General features: G+C 38.7%; 1 protein-coding gene across 2 annotated transcripts in view; it reads left to right on the plus strand.

The window, feature by feature from the left end:
- The window catches only part of UPF1 (UPF1 RNA helicase and ATPase), a 29,584-nt gene that overhangs the window by 3,472 nt on the left and 10,056 nt on the right, over positions 1-16,056 (plus strand). The window contains exons 2-16 of one of the 2 annotated variants that reach the window (XM_039515278.1): positions 4,321-4,463; positions 5,459-5,548; positions 6,515-6,682; positions 7,796-7,976; positions 8,924-9,085; positions 9,897-9,981; positions 10,166-10,264; positions 10,771-10,888; positions 12,018-12,177; positions 12,326-12,444; positions 12,801-12,965; positions 13,248-13,362; positions 13,921-14,064; positions 14,556-14,769; positions 14,987-15,104. In XM_039515278.1, coding sequence (XP_039371212.1) covers positions 4,321-4,463; positions 5,459-5,548; positions 6,515-6,682; positions 7,796-7,976; positions 8,924-9,085; positions 9,897-9,981; positions 10,166-10,264; positions 10,771-10,888; positions 12,018-12,177; positions 12,326-12,444; positions 12,801-12,965; positions 13,248-13,362; positions 13,921-14,064; positions 14,556-14,769; positions 14,987-15,104 — 2,081 coding nt within the window. The remainder of the gene's footprint in view (positions 1-4,320; positions 4,464-5,458; positions 5,549-6,514; positions 6,683-7,795; positions 7,977-8,923; positions 9,086-9,896; positions 9,982-10,165; positions 10,265-10,770; positions 10,889-12,017; positions 12,178-12,325; positions 12,445-12,800; positions 12,966-13,247; positions 13,363-13,920; positions 14,065-14,555; positions 14,770-14,986; positions 15,105-16,056) is intronic. The other variant, XM_039515279.1, reaches the window with a different exon arrangement.

The raw sequence follows: 16,056 nt of genomic DNA on the forward strand, positions 1-16,056 counted from the left end.
CTACACTAATTTTTAAAATATGTAAACATGTTTTCGTTAACATCAGACCTTATAATATGCTAGGTAGACAAAGTCCAGGTGTCCTAAGACTTGTACATCTTACTGAGAAACCATGGTTTGACGACTGCTATCATTGTCTGTTTTGTGATCCTCATTTTCTGTATCATGTTAAACTTAGATGGTTTCCTGTTTGGGGTTCTCTGTTTTGGTAAGGCCTAGCACATTTCTGGATGCTTAAAAAATAAATACTTGTGATGGGACAGTATGCTGTCCTGTCCTGGGGACAACCACCGTGTAGTGGTGGAATGGGTGTTGCACCCAGTACATAGCTCTGTGGCCTGAAATGAACCCTGTTTATGTGAATACTGGAAGAGTTCCATATACTTGTTTAAGTCATTAGTGTTTATCCCACTGTAGCTTTGCAGCTTGGTACCTACCTTATAAGTGGAAAGGCAATAAGTGGATACATTTATGCCTATGTATAGATCAGGATTGCCAGACAGTGGGTTTTTTTCCCCCCCTTCAGAAATGTAGAATGGCACTTCCATAATATTTTGTTACCACTGACTTGAGAAGTAATCGTATTCAGGAGAAGCCTCTATTCAAAGAATCTTTCAGCTACTTTACCCAACCAGAATAATGCTGCTCTGTAATTTTGTCTCCTGAGTCTGATAAAGTGTTGCTGATCAGTTTTGCAAGGGAAGAGAACAAAAATTCTGAAGGACAGACCAACTCTTTTGTGGTGTCAGTATTTTTATTGGCTAAGCCCCCGTCTTTCAAATTTTTATTACTAGGATGATACATTCATTTTTTAAGATAAACACAAGACTTCTTTAATAAACAATTTGTGCCAGATCATTAACAATATGTATATAGGCTAAAATTACAAGAAGGTTTTAAAACAATAGTTGAATCACTTCCTTATTACTTGCCTGCCAAGCCCCGAGTCTAGGTTACTGTTTGTACCTAGCAACAGGTGACATCACGCACACCTGAAGTTCTGAAAGGATGAGAGCTCTGTATGATATCTTGGGTGTAGCTGACAGTCAGTAGTTGTGCTGTACTCCTGCAACAACTGACCACAATTCTGCTCTTAGCTGATGAAATACTTTTAATTTCACTGTCCTTTAAAACGAAAACCTGTACAGTTCCACAGAAGCTAATTATCCACTTTGACTTCTAAATTTATATAAGTATCCAAACAGTTTGATTACAGACAAGGCAATTGACAACATTAATATGTAATTGATTTTTGAATTTAGGCCATTTACATTCAAAGTGCACCTGTATGTGCTCAGTATTGGTACTGTACTGTATTTGAAGCTCTGAATACTCTTTTTGTCATGTTTCATGACCAGTTAATGATATTTTAGTTACAAAATTGCACTATATATTTAAGGAAGTTACCAGTTATCATCTTTCTATGTCTTCCAGGGGACTGTTGTTCAGTCATTTAGCTGATGAAGTTTGGATTTGTCTGTCTTTGGAGTCAGTCCGACATGCTGTTGTTGGCTATTGCAATCCCTGTGGCCATTGGAATTCTTCTTTCCCCTATGAACTTTTATTCCTCGTATAGCAGTGCTCTTTAAGCCCCTGGGCTTTAAATAAAAGCAATACTTTTGAGGAGGTAGTTACACAAAATATTCATACTTTTAGATTGTCTGAAGATGGTTGGCCCTGTGCCTTGTACCACACCTGATACATTTTTAGCTTGCAAGTGTTAGTCCATTCTAATTTGTATTTTGTAAATTAGAATTTACTTGCTTTTGAGATTAACTCTGTAATTGGGTATTAATTAACTATGGGGTACTTGGATATCTAGATGAGAGGCAGGCAATGAAGCAGATTTATTTTGTTCTAGTTTTATGTAGCTTTTGCAATACTTCTGGAAAAAACTAATACTACTTCACTGAGATGTGTAGCATTCAGACAGCATTTCATCTCTTAATATGAACCCTAGAAAGAATATGCCTCCGTCACTCCTTGGTCTTGCTTTTTCTCAGACTGCAGAGAGGTTTATTCAGAAATTCCTTGAGTTTATTAATGGGGACAACAAAAGTCTGAAGAAACTTAGAAATAAGGTCAGAAGCCAGCATTTTTTGGATTTCATTTTTTTAAGATTTACCATCTTGTCATGAGGATAGCGGTAACAAGTTTCTCTGTGGAAATGCAGATTTCAGTGTCTAAGAGAACTAAAGAAATCATTTGAAGGTGAAAGTAGATATCAAGAATAGACTTTGCATAAAATGTCTGACTCAGTAAACACATACAATTAATATCCAAACTGTGGGCCTCACACTCACCAAATCTTAAACATTAAACTTCCCTTTACTATGACATTCAGAGGCAAATACTTCTCATGCATTTGCCTGATCCAGTCTAATTAACCTAATCCCCGTAGAAGAATTTACTTATATCATATGTCCCTTGAGAGTGTCTTTCTTCTGTGGAGTAACTTTAGCCAATAGCACTGTTCCAAAATGTTATGTTGATTAAGCCTATGCTAATCAATATGCTCAGGTTGTGGTGTTTGTTTTCATAGAATCATAGAATATCAGGGTTGGAAGGGACCTCAGGAGGTCATCTAGTCCAACCCCCTGCTCAAAGCAGGACCAATCCCCAGACAGATTTTTACCCCAGTTCCCTAAAAGGCCCCCTCAAGGATAGAACTCACAACCCTGGGTTTAGCAGGCCAGTGCTCAAACCACATACCAGAAAGTGGATTTGGGATTAAGCAGTATTCCTCTTTGTGTTATTCCTTGTCTGCCTGCGGGGTGGTTGGTCTTACAAGATAATAGGTCAGATATGTGGGTGGGGTGGACAAAGCTTTTTGGGACATTCATCTTGGCTTTTTCTTTTGATGCCAATATATTACCTGAGCCAGTTTGCATGAGCGTATGACAAGCTAATTATTTATCTGCTTTTAAATGTTATAATTGACACTGGAATTAAACTAGAGCACCTATAACTCTATGTGGCAATGGCTGCTTTAATCTGATACATTGAGTCAAGATTCTTTTCTTGATGACCTTCATTACTAGTAACAGAAGCACCCAAACCTGAAGCACTACAGAGATGCTGGGAGAAGTGGTAATTCAGCTACTGCATTCTAAACATCTGTGAAAGTGTGATCATTTTATTGCATACATTTTCTTTGTGTTTATCTCCAGTGTCTGAGGAGCTAATGTTACGTAAGCATAAAAGGGACAAAATATATTTGTAGCATGCATAAGGTTGAGATTTGGAGCATTAACTTTGCTGGCACACAACCTGAGTCAGTGTTGCAGAACTGCATGGTAGTGGTGAATAGTGCTCCATTAGTGAAGGGGTAGAGCAGTCCTTTCATTACTCTTGTTGTACAGGCTTTGTTGTTCTAGATCTTTGAAATCATGTTTCTCTGAAACTTGGCAGACAGGCTAGTCTGTCTGTTCAGACTGAGTCTTGCATAGTTTGTCTTGGATTTTTGTTATAGTGATAAAAAGCCATTATTTGGGTTTTGAATTGGAAGAATCATGAAATAGTTAAAACAAGCTTGAAAAATGTCTTATGTATAGTAATTTTCATACCAGATCTAATATGCACAGTATTTTGTGATGCTGCATGTTATATTGCTAATATTACTACATTTGTGCATTAAGTACTTTTTGTTAAAGAGCATCAGACACACATGGAGAGCTTTTAATGATGATCTGCTTAGAAACAATTTTTGCTTATATCTATTTTCTGTACTTCTCTCATTTTTTAACTAGACTTACAAAAATAGGTTATTTTTGTTTAAGAATTCATTTACTCATTGTTGTCCTCATGTAATGGAATCAATAATTTTGATGTGCCAGACAAAAGATTATGGCCTTGTGGGCCAGGAACAGCAGAAATAGATGCGGGGGGAGGACCTAGACAAATAAAGATCCTATTTTCAGGTAAATATCCTTAGGAAACTATGGGGGATGAGAAAAAACATATTTGACGCCTATATAATTGTTTGAGCATAATTTGTGATTTGATTAAATTCTGACTATGGGTAGAACAGCAGCCAATCTATATTCTTAAAGTTTCCATATTTATTTTATTGGATTATTCTAGCATCTCACATATAGACTCATATCAGTCAATGTTTGTTTTGTTACCACTGTATACTCCAGTATTATCCTTTCTTACAACTACTTTTCTCTCCAAATTAGACCCTTTCAAAAACTTGTTATATTATCATAAGCACAGGTGAAGTAGATTAGTGCCCCAACTCCAGTCTTTCTGGCATGGGGTATAATTTATAACTGGGGCATTAACTATGTAACTTAAATCATCACATTTCTTTTTTAGGTTAATGGTCCTGATGGGATCCTCCAAAATGGTGCAGTGGATGATAATGTAGCTAAAACCAGTCAACTGCTTGCAGAATTAAACTTTGAAGAAGATGAAGAAGATACCTATTACACCAAGGACCTTCCTGTGCATGCTTGCAGGTAGTCTGAGATCTGCATGAACTTCAGAGGGAGCCTCAGTTAGGCTTATGTAATCACATTGAAAACTATAAATCTTAATGACACTATATACCCAATAAATATCAAAGGCCATTGGAATTGGTGTAAATATGTAAGATGTAAATATATCCTGTTTCACTGTAGCCAAACTTAAAAATTAATAAGTTTGAGAGCCATTTTGTATGCCTTTTAGTGAAGTACTTCCTTCATACCCAACATAAATAACCTTCTTTCTGCCTTTAAATGAAGCTGCAGACCACTGGTTAAGCACAGGGATGGAAATAGGATTTTAGCTTTAATCCCAACTCTGCTGTTGATTTGTAATCATTCGGAAACTGACAGATTAAGTCAATTGCTTGTCTGTAAAGTGGGGAGGACTTTCAGGGGTGTTGAGGACTAATTTAATGGTTGTAAAATGTTCTGAAGGCCTTGGATGGGAGGTACTCTAAAGAAGTGACCGACTGAAGTCTTGAGTCCTGTGTAGTAAATACACAAACGCTCATACAAGCAGCAGGTACATAGCTTATATACTAACAGTACTAGTCCACTGCAGTTTCTGCATATTGTAACACAGTATCATAGCAAGGAATAGTGCCCTCTGGCGAGGCACTATATACATAATACATGAGGCAAAGAACCCTTTAATATAAATTCAGCTGCTAAAATATTTATCTCAATTAAAACTGGGAAATGTTTGACCTCAAAAGGAAAATTTAGTTAGTGGAACTTGGATGGAAGTGAGTGAGGCTGATTTGGTGGTTTAAAGGCGGAATTGCAGAGCATTGCAAAGATTCTGTCAAAATGAAAATTAAGAGTATGGAATAATAGTTTAGCCCATCTCACACCATTTCCCCAGTGCCACCTAGTTGCCAGTTTCAGCTTATGTCTATAGTACAGTGAATGGTTTGTGCATTTTTAATTGTACATTCCCGTAAACAGTTACCTGATTATTTTTACTTTTCCCTCTTTGATTTTAGTTACTGTGGCATCCATGACCCAGCTTGTGTGGTTTACTGTAATACCAGCAAGAAGTGGTTCTGTAATGGGCGTGGAAATACATCTGGCAGGTAAGTGACTAAATGATGGAAATGGCAATAATAAATTCTGTTTGTAGAGAAAACAAATTAGGTTTCTGATGCAGCCTACTTCATTTTCTCATGTGATTGTTGACTCCAAAAGAAGGCTGGCTTTTAAACATCCACTTGAGTTTTTAACATGCACAATTAACCTTTTTTAAAAGAAATTTGCTCTGTGGATCTGCATGTGAGCTTTTAGCTTCCTTCCCCACCCAATCTTCCCATTATCACCAGCACATACCAAGGAAACCATCACCTCTTCAAAGTCAGTGACTTAGGAGAGTTGTCTGAGTGAAGCTAGCAATAGTTTCATTGGTCATTTGTCTACTAAATGAACTTTGTTTCCTCTCCTTGCCGTTGCTCAGCCGCATCCATAATTGCTGCTCTTGCCCTGCAGTTGATCTGTAAGGAAGCCCCAGACACTTTACTAGTAATTTTTTTAAAAATGTGCATTTTCCCTGGGAGCCAAGTCATTCCTTCACATCTATCCAAGGGCTTCTCTGCACTTATAGCTCTGCAGCGGAGTAACTGCAGCGCTTAGTGAAAACCCTGCCTACACTGGGAGAAGTTCTCCTGTCAGTGTAGGTACTCCACCTCCCTGAGAGGTGGTAGCTATGTCAATGGGAGAAGCTCTCCTGTTGACATAGCACTGTTTACACCAGGGGTTAGGTCAGTATAATTATGTCACTCAGGCGTGTGGATTTTCCACACCCCTCAGCAACTTAGTTATACTGACACAAATTCTTAGTGTAGGCCAAACCCTAGATCAGCTGAGTGAAGTGCTAGTGGTTAACTTCTTCTGTTGGCGAAAATAGCAAGTATTTGTAACAGACATTCTTTGTGTATGGTGCTAACTGAGCTGTTCTATTGTCTTAAATTAGGATTAAAACTGAGTCCAATGGCCAGAATTGTTTTCTGCATTAACTGTATACGAACTTTTGTGTTTTCTGGTTTCAGCCACATTGTAAATCATCTTGTGAGAGCAAAGTGTAAAGAGGTGACTCTTCACAAAGATGGTCCTTTGGGAGAGACTGTCTTGGAGTGTTATAATTGTGGATGTCGTAATGTGTTCCTCCTTGGCTTCATTCCAGCTAAGGCTGACTCGGTAGTCGTATTACTATGCAGGTGAGAGAATCTCTTCTTTGGGGAAGTTCAAATAAAGGCTAAAGCAGAGTAGAATTTGATGGGATAGCCACATGTATTTCTAAAGGGTAATACTTCCTGTTTTCACGTAATACACCTCTACCCCGATATAACACGACCTGATATAACATGAATTCGGATATAACGCGGTAAAGCAGTGCTCGGGGGGTGGGGGGCGGGCAGGGCTGTGCACTCTGGTGGATCAAAACAAGTTCGATATAATGCGGTTTCCCCTATAACATGGTAAGATTTTTTGGCTCCCAAGGATAGGATTATATCGAGGTAGAGGTGTACTGTACTGAACTGTCATCAGGCACTTTGTGGGTGAGTACTTAGGCTTCGTGTATTAAATAACATTTTCCAAGGCATACTGGAATATGCCTATGCCTCTTATTCTGGGATATCATCCTAGTTTTATGAAGGGAATCTCAGGCAGTGAGTCTTTCCTTTTATTAAACACATTAAACTTTTGAATAATTTTATGTCCGATATACCAAAGTAACACTTCCAGTTGGAAGCTGACACATGAACCTCTAACTAGAATGGTGTACCGTGGTTCAGACTGACAAGACTTCTCTCGGCCCATAAGATTACAGCTGTTCAAGAACAGAGTAATCTTGTATTAAATTGAAAATGGTCCTGTAACAGAACGTAGTCATGAAATCATGGTCTCTACTATATCTGATAAATGCTATAGCTTGCTATTTATCTGGCAGTAGAAGATCCATTTCTATGGTAAGCTTCTATTCTGTTATTTAATTATGTAATGGCGTATTAGAAATAGTCCTCTGTTTCTGTTCTGTGTGCCATCCTGATGAACAGTAACTGAATCAGAGGGGCACACTCTTAGGCACTTGCTACCTTAGGTGCTAGGATTGTCAAAGTGATGCAATATCATTCATGAATATTTTGAGAGCACTTATCTCCATGATACCATAGTGGCAAGTGTAGCACCTAATCATAGTGGACTCTTGGCCCAATTTAATTTTTGAAAATATTGAAAGATTTGACTTCAAAAGCAAACTTCATATGGGTAAACTTGTTTTTACACTTGTCTAATTTAATAAATTCATTATCAATATCTTGATTGTGCAGGCAACCGTGTGCCAGTCAGAGCAGTTTAAAGGATATTAATTGGGACAGCTCACAGTGGCAACCTCTTATCCAAGACCGCTGTTTCCTTTCCTGGCTGGTAAAGATTCCTTCTGAACAGGAGCAGTTGAGAGCACGTCAGATTACAGCTCAACAAATTAACAAACTGGAAGAACTCTGGAAGGTCTGTGCCACTCTAAATTAGGAATGTGTAGCCAAATATTAAAAATTCTGGGTATTTAATCAGGATGGAAGAGACCTCATTATTAACCATTTGTGTTATGCCATAGGTTTACACAGCATTTTACTTTCATGCAGACATGTTCCCCACACCGACTTTACCATCCAAAGTCTTGACAAACTGGACATTGGATAGCAGTTCATGAGAGTGAAGGTTTGGGAGATTACTATTCAGATGGAAGAAAGGATCATTTGGTTAATAGTGGATAATGCGGTGGATTCTGAATTTTTGTTAGCATTCTGCATTTTTGAGTAGATCACAAAATTCCAACACGCTCTTATCACTTAACATTGAAAGGACACTGCCATTTTAAACTCCATTTGTAAAACCAAATTTCCTTACATGTATTAACACATTAGATTAAAGTTCCGTTCTACTCCAAGCAATGATTATATACAAATATCCGAGTACGGAGATGCCAATCTGCTCTTGGTATTCAGTCTTATCTAACTTCAGTGACAAACTTTTACATCTAATAGCAGGTCAGAGACAACCCAACTAAGTGCAAGCAACTTTAATGAGTTTGCACAGTTTTAATTGAGGCCAGAATTTTGCCTTCGGTGATTTATTATTGATAGTAGCGTCTGCCCCAGAGAACACAACTTAACTTTCATGTCCAAGTCCGAGCTTGCGGGGATAACAGTTTAAAAAAAAACCCACAACAACTCAAAGCTGATCAAAGGTCAGATGATGGTAAATAAGGAACCCTGTGATGCTGTTTAGTCACTTTTTAGAGGACTGAATTTTTAGTCTGAAACTATTTTTAAAATTTACTTTACTCTCCTTGTAGTGTTTACTATTCTTATCTCAGCTTTGACAACGAAAGTCTGGTCAGCTTGATGTTCTGGATCTCATGCCTTAGAATTTAATGTACCATTTTCCAATTCTAGGAAAATCCATCTGCAACCCTTGAAGACTTGGAAAAACCTGGTGTTGATGAAGAACCGCAGCATGTCTTACTTAGATATGAGGATGCTTATCAATACCAAAATATTTTTGGCCCTCTAGTCAAGCTTGAAGCAGATTACGACAAGAAACTCAAGGAGTCCCAGGTAGTGTGATTGAAACATTGAAAGATGCTTATTATTTAGTTATACTTAAGCAGTTCAAATTGATAACATGAAACACCTGGCTCCCTAACAATAGAAAAGAGAAGACTTAAGTGAAATAAATGTAAGGCTCTTTACTACAGTAGCAACTGTCACCATTATCATTACCCGTACCATGGGAGGTAGATGGAAAATGATCACACAGAATTGAAAGTGATTGGAGGCGGGGGGAGTGACAGAAAGCAACAGTGGTGGTGCTACTGGGTTTTGAAACGTGTCTGAATCCTTAGTCTCTCCTTCCTTCTTTGAGAGGGAATCTCCTCCTTAGTCTTTAGAGAATGTGATTCTGTGGAGGACATCCCAACTTTGAGAGAACTGTTACCAGTTTCATTGGCATTCTGTTGGGTCATCTCCTCCATGGAACCACACTTGCCTATCTGCCAGTTTTGGATTTCTCAGATGGGCTCCCAGCGGAACTTAGGGTGTCGTATGGGGGCACATAAACACCTGGCATATGTGATTAGTGCACACGCTTATGTACAGTGCCTGAAATTCAACATCTTTGGGGCCAAAAGCAGCATTCTTGAAGAAACTGTAAAGAAATTGGAGATGATGGCTCAGTACCTCAATGGTGCCAGTTGCTGGTAAGTAATTCAGTTTTGTAGAAATACAGTTGTTATGCAAATGGTATAAACTCTCTAAGTGTTTGTAAATATTTGGCTGTTGTGAGCATTATAGAAAAGGAGGATAGTCAAGAAATGTCTCTGGTACAATTCTTTTAGAAAGTAAAAGATGCCTTTTCTTTACAACTTAGACCCAAGATAACATCACAGTGAGATGGGACCTGGGCTTGAACAAGAAGAGAATTGCTTACTTCACTTTGCCAAAGACTGACTCAGGTAATGATGTCTAAGGTATATCTTCTTAGATTGTTTTGGGCTAGGTGTGTCATAACCAGTAATTGCATACAGTCTGATGGTCTGGCTTGGGGCACAGAACGGTTTTATAACTTTTGTTTTTATTGGAGGGTTGATTTACCAGTACAGATGTCAAAAATAACTGCTTGAATGTTCTTCTGTTTAGATATGCGTCTTATGCAGGGAGACGAAATCTGCCTGAGATATAAAGGAGACCTGGCCCCTTTGTGGAAAGGAATTGGTCATGTTATTAAAGTTCCTGATAGTATCCTTTACTTTTTTCCAGAGATGCAGATCATTTCACTGACACAGCTGCACTGTGACTTGAGTAGTTAATCAGTTTAATCTCAGGGATAGGGAGATTGAGGCAGTTCTTCAGAGGAAAAAGGAGTTGCTTCCATCCCAACTTAATTATTTCACTCGTGCATGTAAAGTACTTGTTATCTAGGGCAAGTCGCTTAGCTTCTGTGTGCCTCAATTCCCCATCTGTACAATGGGGTAGTAGCACAGTGCTTCCTCACGGGAGGGTTGTGTGGATAAATACATTAGACTGTGAAGTGCTCAAACACTACAATAATGGGGGTCCATAGAAGTACCTGAGATGATCTGTTGACAGTAGACAGGAAAAGAGGAAGAAAGGAAATTAACTTTTAAACTGCTTTAATCACTGTCCAGCTGATGCCCAGGGATCTGCTTATATTTCCACTTTCCAATATTTTTAAAGTGGAAAAATAAATTCCAAAGTTATAAGATAAATTACTACTTAACAAGGCTCTGCAGATTATGGTGATGAGATAGCTATTGAGCTGAGGAGCAGTGTTGGAGCACCTGTGGAGGTTACTCATAACTTCCAAGTGGATTTTGTGTGGAAGTCTACTTCATTTGACAGGTACGTAAATTTACTGGCATTCAGAAAGCAGTTTAGAGTCCAGCAGGTGTTTGACATAATCAAAACACTTTTTCCTGGAGTTCAATTTGAATTTTTACTGGGGAGGAAGTACTTCTGTATCTGTTTCATGAAATTCACCTCCAGAGAGAAAATGAGGTGCACATACCAAAATTGGGAGCATATAGATCCTTTGCTTCAGAGAGAATTAATTTCTTTCTCCATATTCTGTTTAGAACTTGATCTGATCTCAAGAGCATCATTGAACTCCTCATTTGTGTACCTCATTCTGAATGCACATTGATTTGTATCATGAATATTATTAACATAAAAGAAAGGAGACACACACCTTTTCTCAAATTTTATTTTTTCTGGTTATTCTCTAGAGCTTCAGTCCATTTTGGATATGACTTCACTGCAAGTGAAGGTGTGCTTGTAGCATGAATAGGTATACCCATGCTAGCTTTAATCTAGGTAGCTCTGGTAAAATAATAGTGAAGATGTGGTGTCACTGGCTTTAGTGCAGGCTAGCAACCTGAGTATCTACCTAGGGTTCCTTTTGGCTAGCCTATTCTACAAACACACCTTCGCTTTGCAGTGAAATCACGTAACCGTTCAGTAGCATATAAGTATCTAGCTTTGTCTCTAAAACCTTAACAGCTGAAAACGGCAATGAAATCTGAACTGCAGTCTTTGAAGTTAGTAATCATTGGTACACTAAAGTCTCCAGACCTTTATTTACAGAGTTCTATGAGCTATGTGAGGCTGCTCCAAAAGAAACCTGTTTAACACAATTCTTCCTCAAGGCCTGCCGGGTGTGTGGAAAGTAATCTTGACTATCTGTAGTGGTGTTTGCCTTCCTTGGAGTTTTCCTCCTTTGGGAACACACTATGGTTCACTTGCACATGAACAGTATCTAAGAACATAGGGAGCTCAGTGTTTGCTAGCAGAATGACAGAAGGCTAACTCTGTTTGCCAGGCTGAAAGTGTTTTGTCTCCTCTCTAACCTGCTCATTAAGCTAATGGGGTTTTGAGTTTGTTGCGTCTTGTACCTAATTCACCTCCACATTACAGAAGTTTGTGGATGAATACGTTCAGTTCATGTTTTGTGATTTTGTGTTTTCACTTGCAGAATGCAGAGTGCTTTAAAAACATTTGCCGTGGATGAAACTTCAGTGTCTGGCTACATCTACCACAAATTGTTAGGTCATGAGGTAGAAGATGTGATTATTAAATGCCAGCTGCCAAAGCGTTTTACAGCGCAAGGACTTCCTGACCTCAATCATTCTCAGGTAATCCTGTCTTTTCTTGTCAGCCATAATTTCATAAAGGATTTACATACGAGGATTATAGACTTGAGTGAAAAAATATATAATAACCTAACTATGCTTACCTACTTTAAGTACAAATGATATGCTAAAATAGCAAAACTTTTTTCAGGTTTATGCTGTAAAGACTGTCTTGCAGCGTCCTCTGAGCCTTATCCAAGGTCCCCCTGGTACAGGAAAAACTGTGACATCAGCCACTATTGTCTACCATTTAGCTAGGCAGGGCAATGGGTAAGAAATTTTAACTGATAACTGAATATTTTATATATGTTGAAGCTATGTGATACTTTAAGCACTTATTCTGTATTGATAAATAGAAATTATATTCCACGGCTGTTAAAGTATATACTTAAACTATAATGCTGTCTTGCTGCAGTTGGAACATTTCTTCCAGAAGTGTGCCACTCCTGAAAAACTTTCAAAATGCTGAATTTGGAGAAAAAAAAAATGTGAACAGTTTATCTTTAGGATATATTCAGATTTTGAATGATTCTGATCTTGTCTTGATTAGCTTTTTTCCTCTAGGAAAGTTTTAATTCCTCATCACTTGTGTTGACATCAGTTTTTTCTTCTGTTTAATTTTTAAGGCCTGTGTTGGTTTGTGCCCCAAGTAACATAGCTGTGGATCAGCTCACTGAGAAGATCCATCAGACAGGGCTAAAAGTCGTTCGTCTATGTGCTAAAAGCCGCGAGGCAATTGATTCTCCTGTATCTTTCCTGGCATTGCACAACCAGATCAGAAACATGGATAGGTAAGAAGTTGTCCAAGAAAAATGTTTTGGGGCCTTGGTGTTGCAGTAGGTTATCACGTGAGAATGGCAAAATGCATTTGATTTAATGCAGTGATTGGGGTAAGCCATGACTTAATAAATAATGTGAGTTCAGTTGTTCCTTGTGGACTGCCAAAAAAAAAAAAAAGTGCACTGCACAACTGCCATTCTGCTCAATACTAGAACCCCAAATGTCAGGAGTTTTACACTAGAATTTTAAGAAGAAAACATGATTATGTTTTGACAAATTCCTTTGCTGTGTAGTATGCCTGAGCTTCAGAAACTGCAGCAGCTGAAAGATGAAACTGGAGAATTGTCATCTGCTGATGAGAAACGCTATCGTGCACTGAAACGAACAGCAGAGCGTGAATTACTTATGGTACAGACCCCTTTTCTCTTTGTTAGGACTTGTCATTTTTTTGCAGACTAGTGAAGGTTGGATAAGTACATGTTAAAAACTGTATGTTCTTTGGAGCAGGGCCACAACCATCTACATGTGTTTGTAATATAGGCAATTTGTTTACAACCTGTGATTAAGTAATGTCACTCTTTAAATAGCTGCCTTTTTTCAACCCTGAAGTGGCTACACTTCACTGGTAGGTGGAGATCTGTGTATCATTTGTAAACCACTCGGAAATTTTCAGATTTGTAGATTCCAAGGCCTTAAGGGACCATTGTGATCATCTAGGTTGATCTTCTGTCTAGCACAGGCCATAGAACTTCCCCAAAGAATATTCCTAGAGCAGATGTTTTAGAAAAACACTGTCTTGATCTAAAAATTGCCAATGAAGTACTAAAAAACTTTCATGGTTTTCCATATAAAAATATTATCTATTGATATACAACTTGGTCAGTATTTACTAGCATGTCCTTTCATAACTGAAATCTGTAACTGAGAGTGCTGGTGCTGAAATACATATTTTTGTCTGTTTATCAGAATGCAGATGTTATTTGCTGCACATGTGTGGGAGCAGGTGACCCAAGACTTGCAAAAATGCAGTTTCGTTCCATTTTAATTGATGAAAGCACACAGGCTACTGAACCAGAATGTATGGTGCCAGTTGTTCTGGGAGCCAAACAGGTACGAAGGGTTGATCTAAAAAATAATGGAACTCATAAGCAGATACAAACAGATCTAATTGCTACTTATAATTCACAGAAAATGATGCAGTTTTCCCTGTTTGTATACTTGTGGGAGTGAAAACTCCCCACTTTCTGGATAGACAATTCCCTATTGCAGGTCCAAACAACTTGTTTTATGTGACAGCAATAAAATTGTCTTCTTTCCAAAGTGCGATCTTTGTTTCAGTGTGATTGACATGTTAAGGTCTGACTGGAGACTTCACCTCCGGATGACTCTAAGGGGCTACAAGGTCTGCTATTTGTTACTGGATATAAAGCATATATGAAACTCATCAGCATTCTTGCTGAGTAATATGCTATAAATTCCGTCTGACTTGAAATCAGTCTGTTCTAGTATTGCATCAGCTAGGACATCTGCGTGAGAGCTTAAGGTGTCTATACTATGTAGTTACTGTTGAATGTTTCTTTTCTTTTTCTTTTTGTATACAGCTGATCCTTGTTGGTGATCACTGCCAGCTTGGTCCTGTCGTGATGTGTAAAAAAGCTGCGAAGGCAGGCCTCTCTCAATCCCTTTTTGAGAGGCTTGTGGTGTTGGGTATCCGTCCAATTCGCCTGCAAGTGCAGTATCGTATGCACCCTGCACTTAGTGCTTTTCCATCCAACATCTTCTATGAGGGGTCACTCCAGAATGGTGTTACTGCAGGTAAAATACAATTGACGCAGTACAAATTGACTTACATACAATCCACTGAGAATCAGAATAGAGGATTCATTAATATAGAATGTCTTAACTGCATGTGTTGAAAAGGGGGCATTGATCCTGGACTGCAGCTAATTTTAATAGTTGCTCAGTGCATTTAAGGTATATAATGCTAAAGGAGCATTGTGAATGTTTTGGTTTATATTTTTTTCCTCCTCAGCGGACCGTGTGAAAAAGGGATTTGATTTCCAATGGCCCCAGCCAGATAAGCCAATGTTTTTCTATGTGACACAGGGTCAAGAAGAAATTGCCAGTTCAGGCACCTCTTACTTAAACAGGTAAATAAAATTCAATGCTAATGTTATATAAGTGAGGAAAAATTTCAGTAGTGACTAAGTCCCATTGAAAATCAATTAGATTTAAGTGCTTAGGAATTTTTCCCATCTGCCTTCACATTTAGAGCCTTAATGATCCCCTAATATTCACAGGAAGGATGACGGATGACCTTGTGTTTAAGGCACTGGAGAGGGACTCGAGAGACTGGCTGGGGTTCAGTTCCTAGCTCGGGAACAGACTGTGACCCATGGGCAAATCACTTTATCTCTGTGTCTCAGTTCCCTATCTGTAAAATGAAAAATTCTCCTATCACAGGGCTCTTTTGTCGCTAAATTCATAATATTTGGGAGGTGAGAACATAACATAAGAATGGCCATAAGGGGTCAGACCAAAGGTCCATCCAGCCCAGTATCCTGTCTGGCGACAGTGCCAATGACAGGTGCCCCAGAGGAAGTGAACCTAACAGGTAATGATCAAGTGATCTCTCTCCTGTCATCCAGCTCCACCCTCTGACAAACAGAGGCTAGGGACACCATTCCTTACCCAGCCTGGCTAATAGCCATTAATGGACTTAACCTCCATGAATTTATCTAGTTCTCTTTAAACCCTGTTATAGTCCTAGCCTTCACAACCTCCTCAGGCAAGGAGTTCCACAGGTTGACTGTGCGCTGTGTGAAGAACTACTTCCTTTTATTTGTTTTAAACCTGCTGCCCATTAATTTCATTTGGCGGCCCCTAGTTCTTATATTATGAGAACAAGTAAATCACTTTTCCTTACTCACTTCCTCCACACCGCTCATGATTTTCTATACCTCTGTCATATCCCCCCTTAGTCTCCTCTTTTCCAAGCTGAAAAGTCCTAGTCTCTTTAATCTCTCCTCATATGGAACCCATTCCAGCCCCCCTAATCATTTTAGTTACCCTTCTCTGAACCTTTTCTAATGCCAGCATATC

This window comes from Mauremys reevesii, linkage group 26, assembly GCF_016161935.1.
Source record: "Mauremys reevesii isolate NIE-2019 linkage group 26, ASM1616193v1, whole genome shotgun sequence".
NCBI classification, from domain to species: Eukaryota; Metazoa; Chordata; order Testudines; family Geoemydidae; genus Mauremys; species Mauremys reevesii.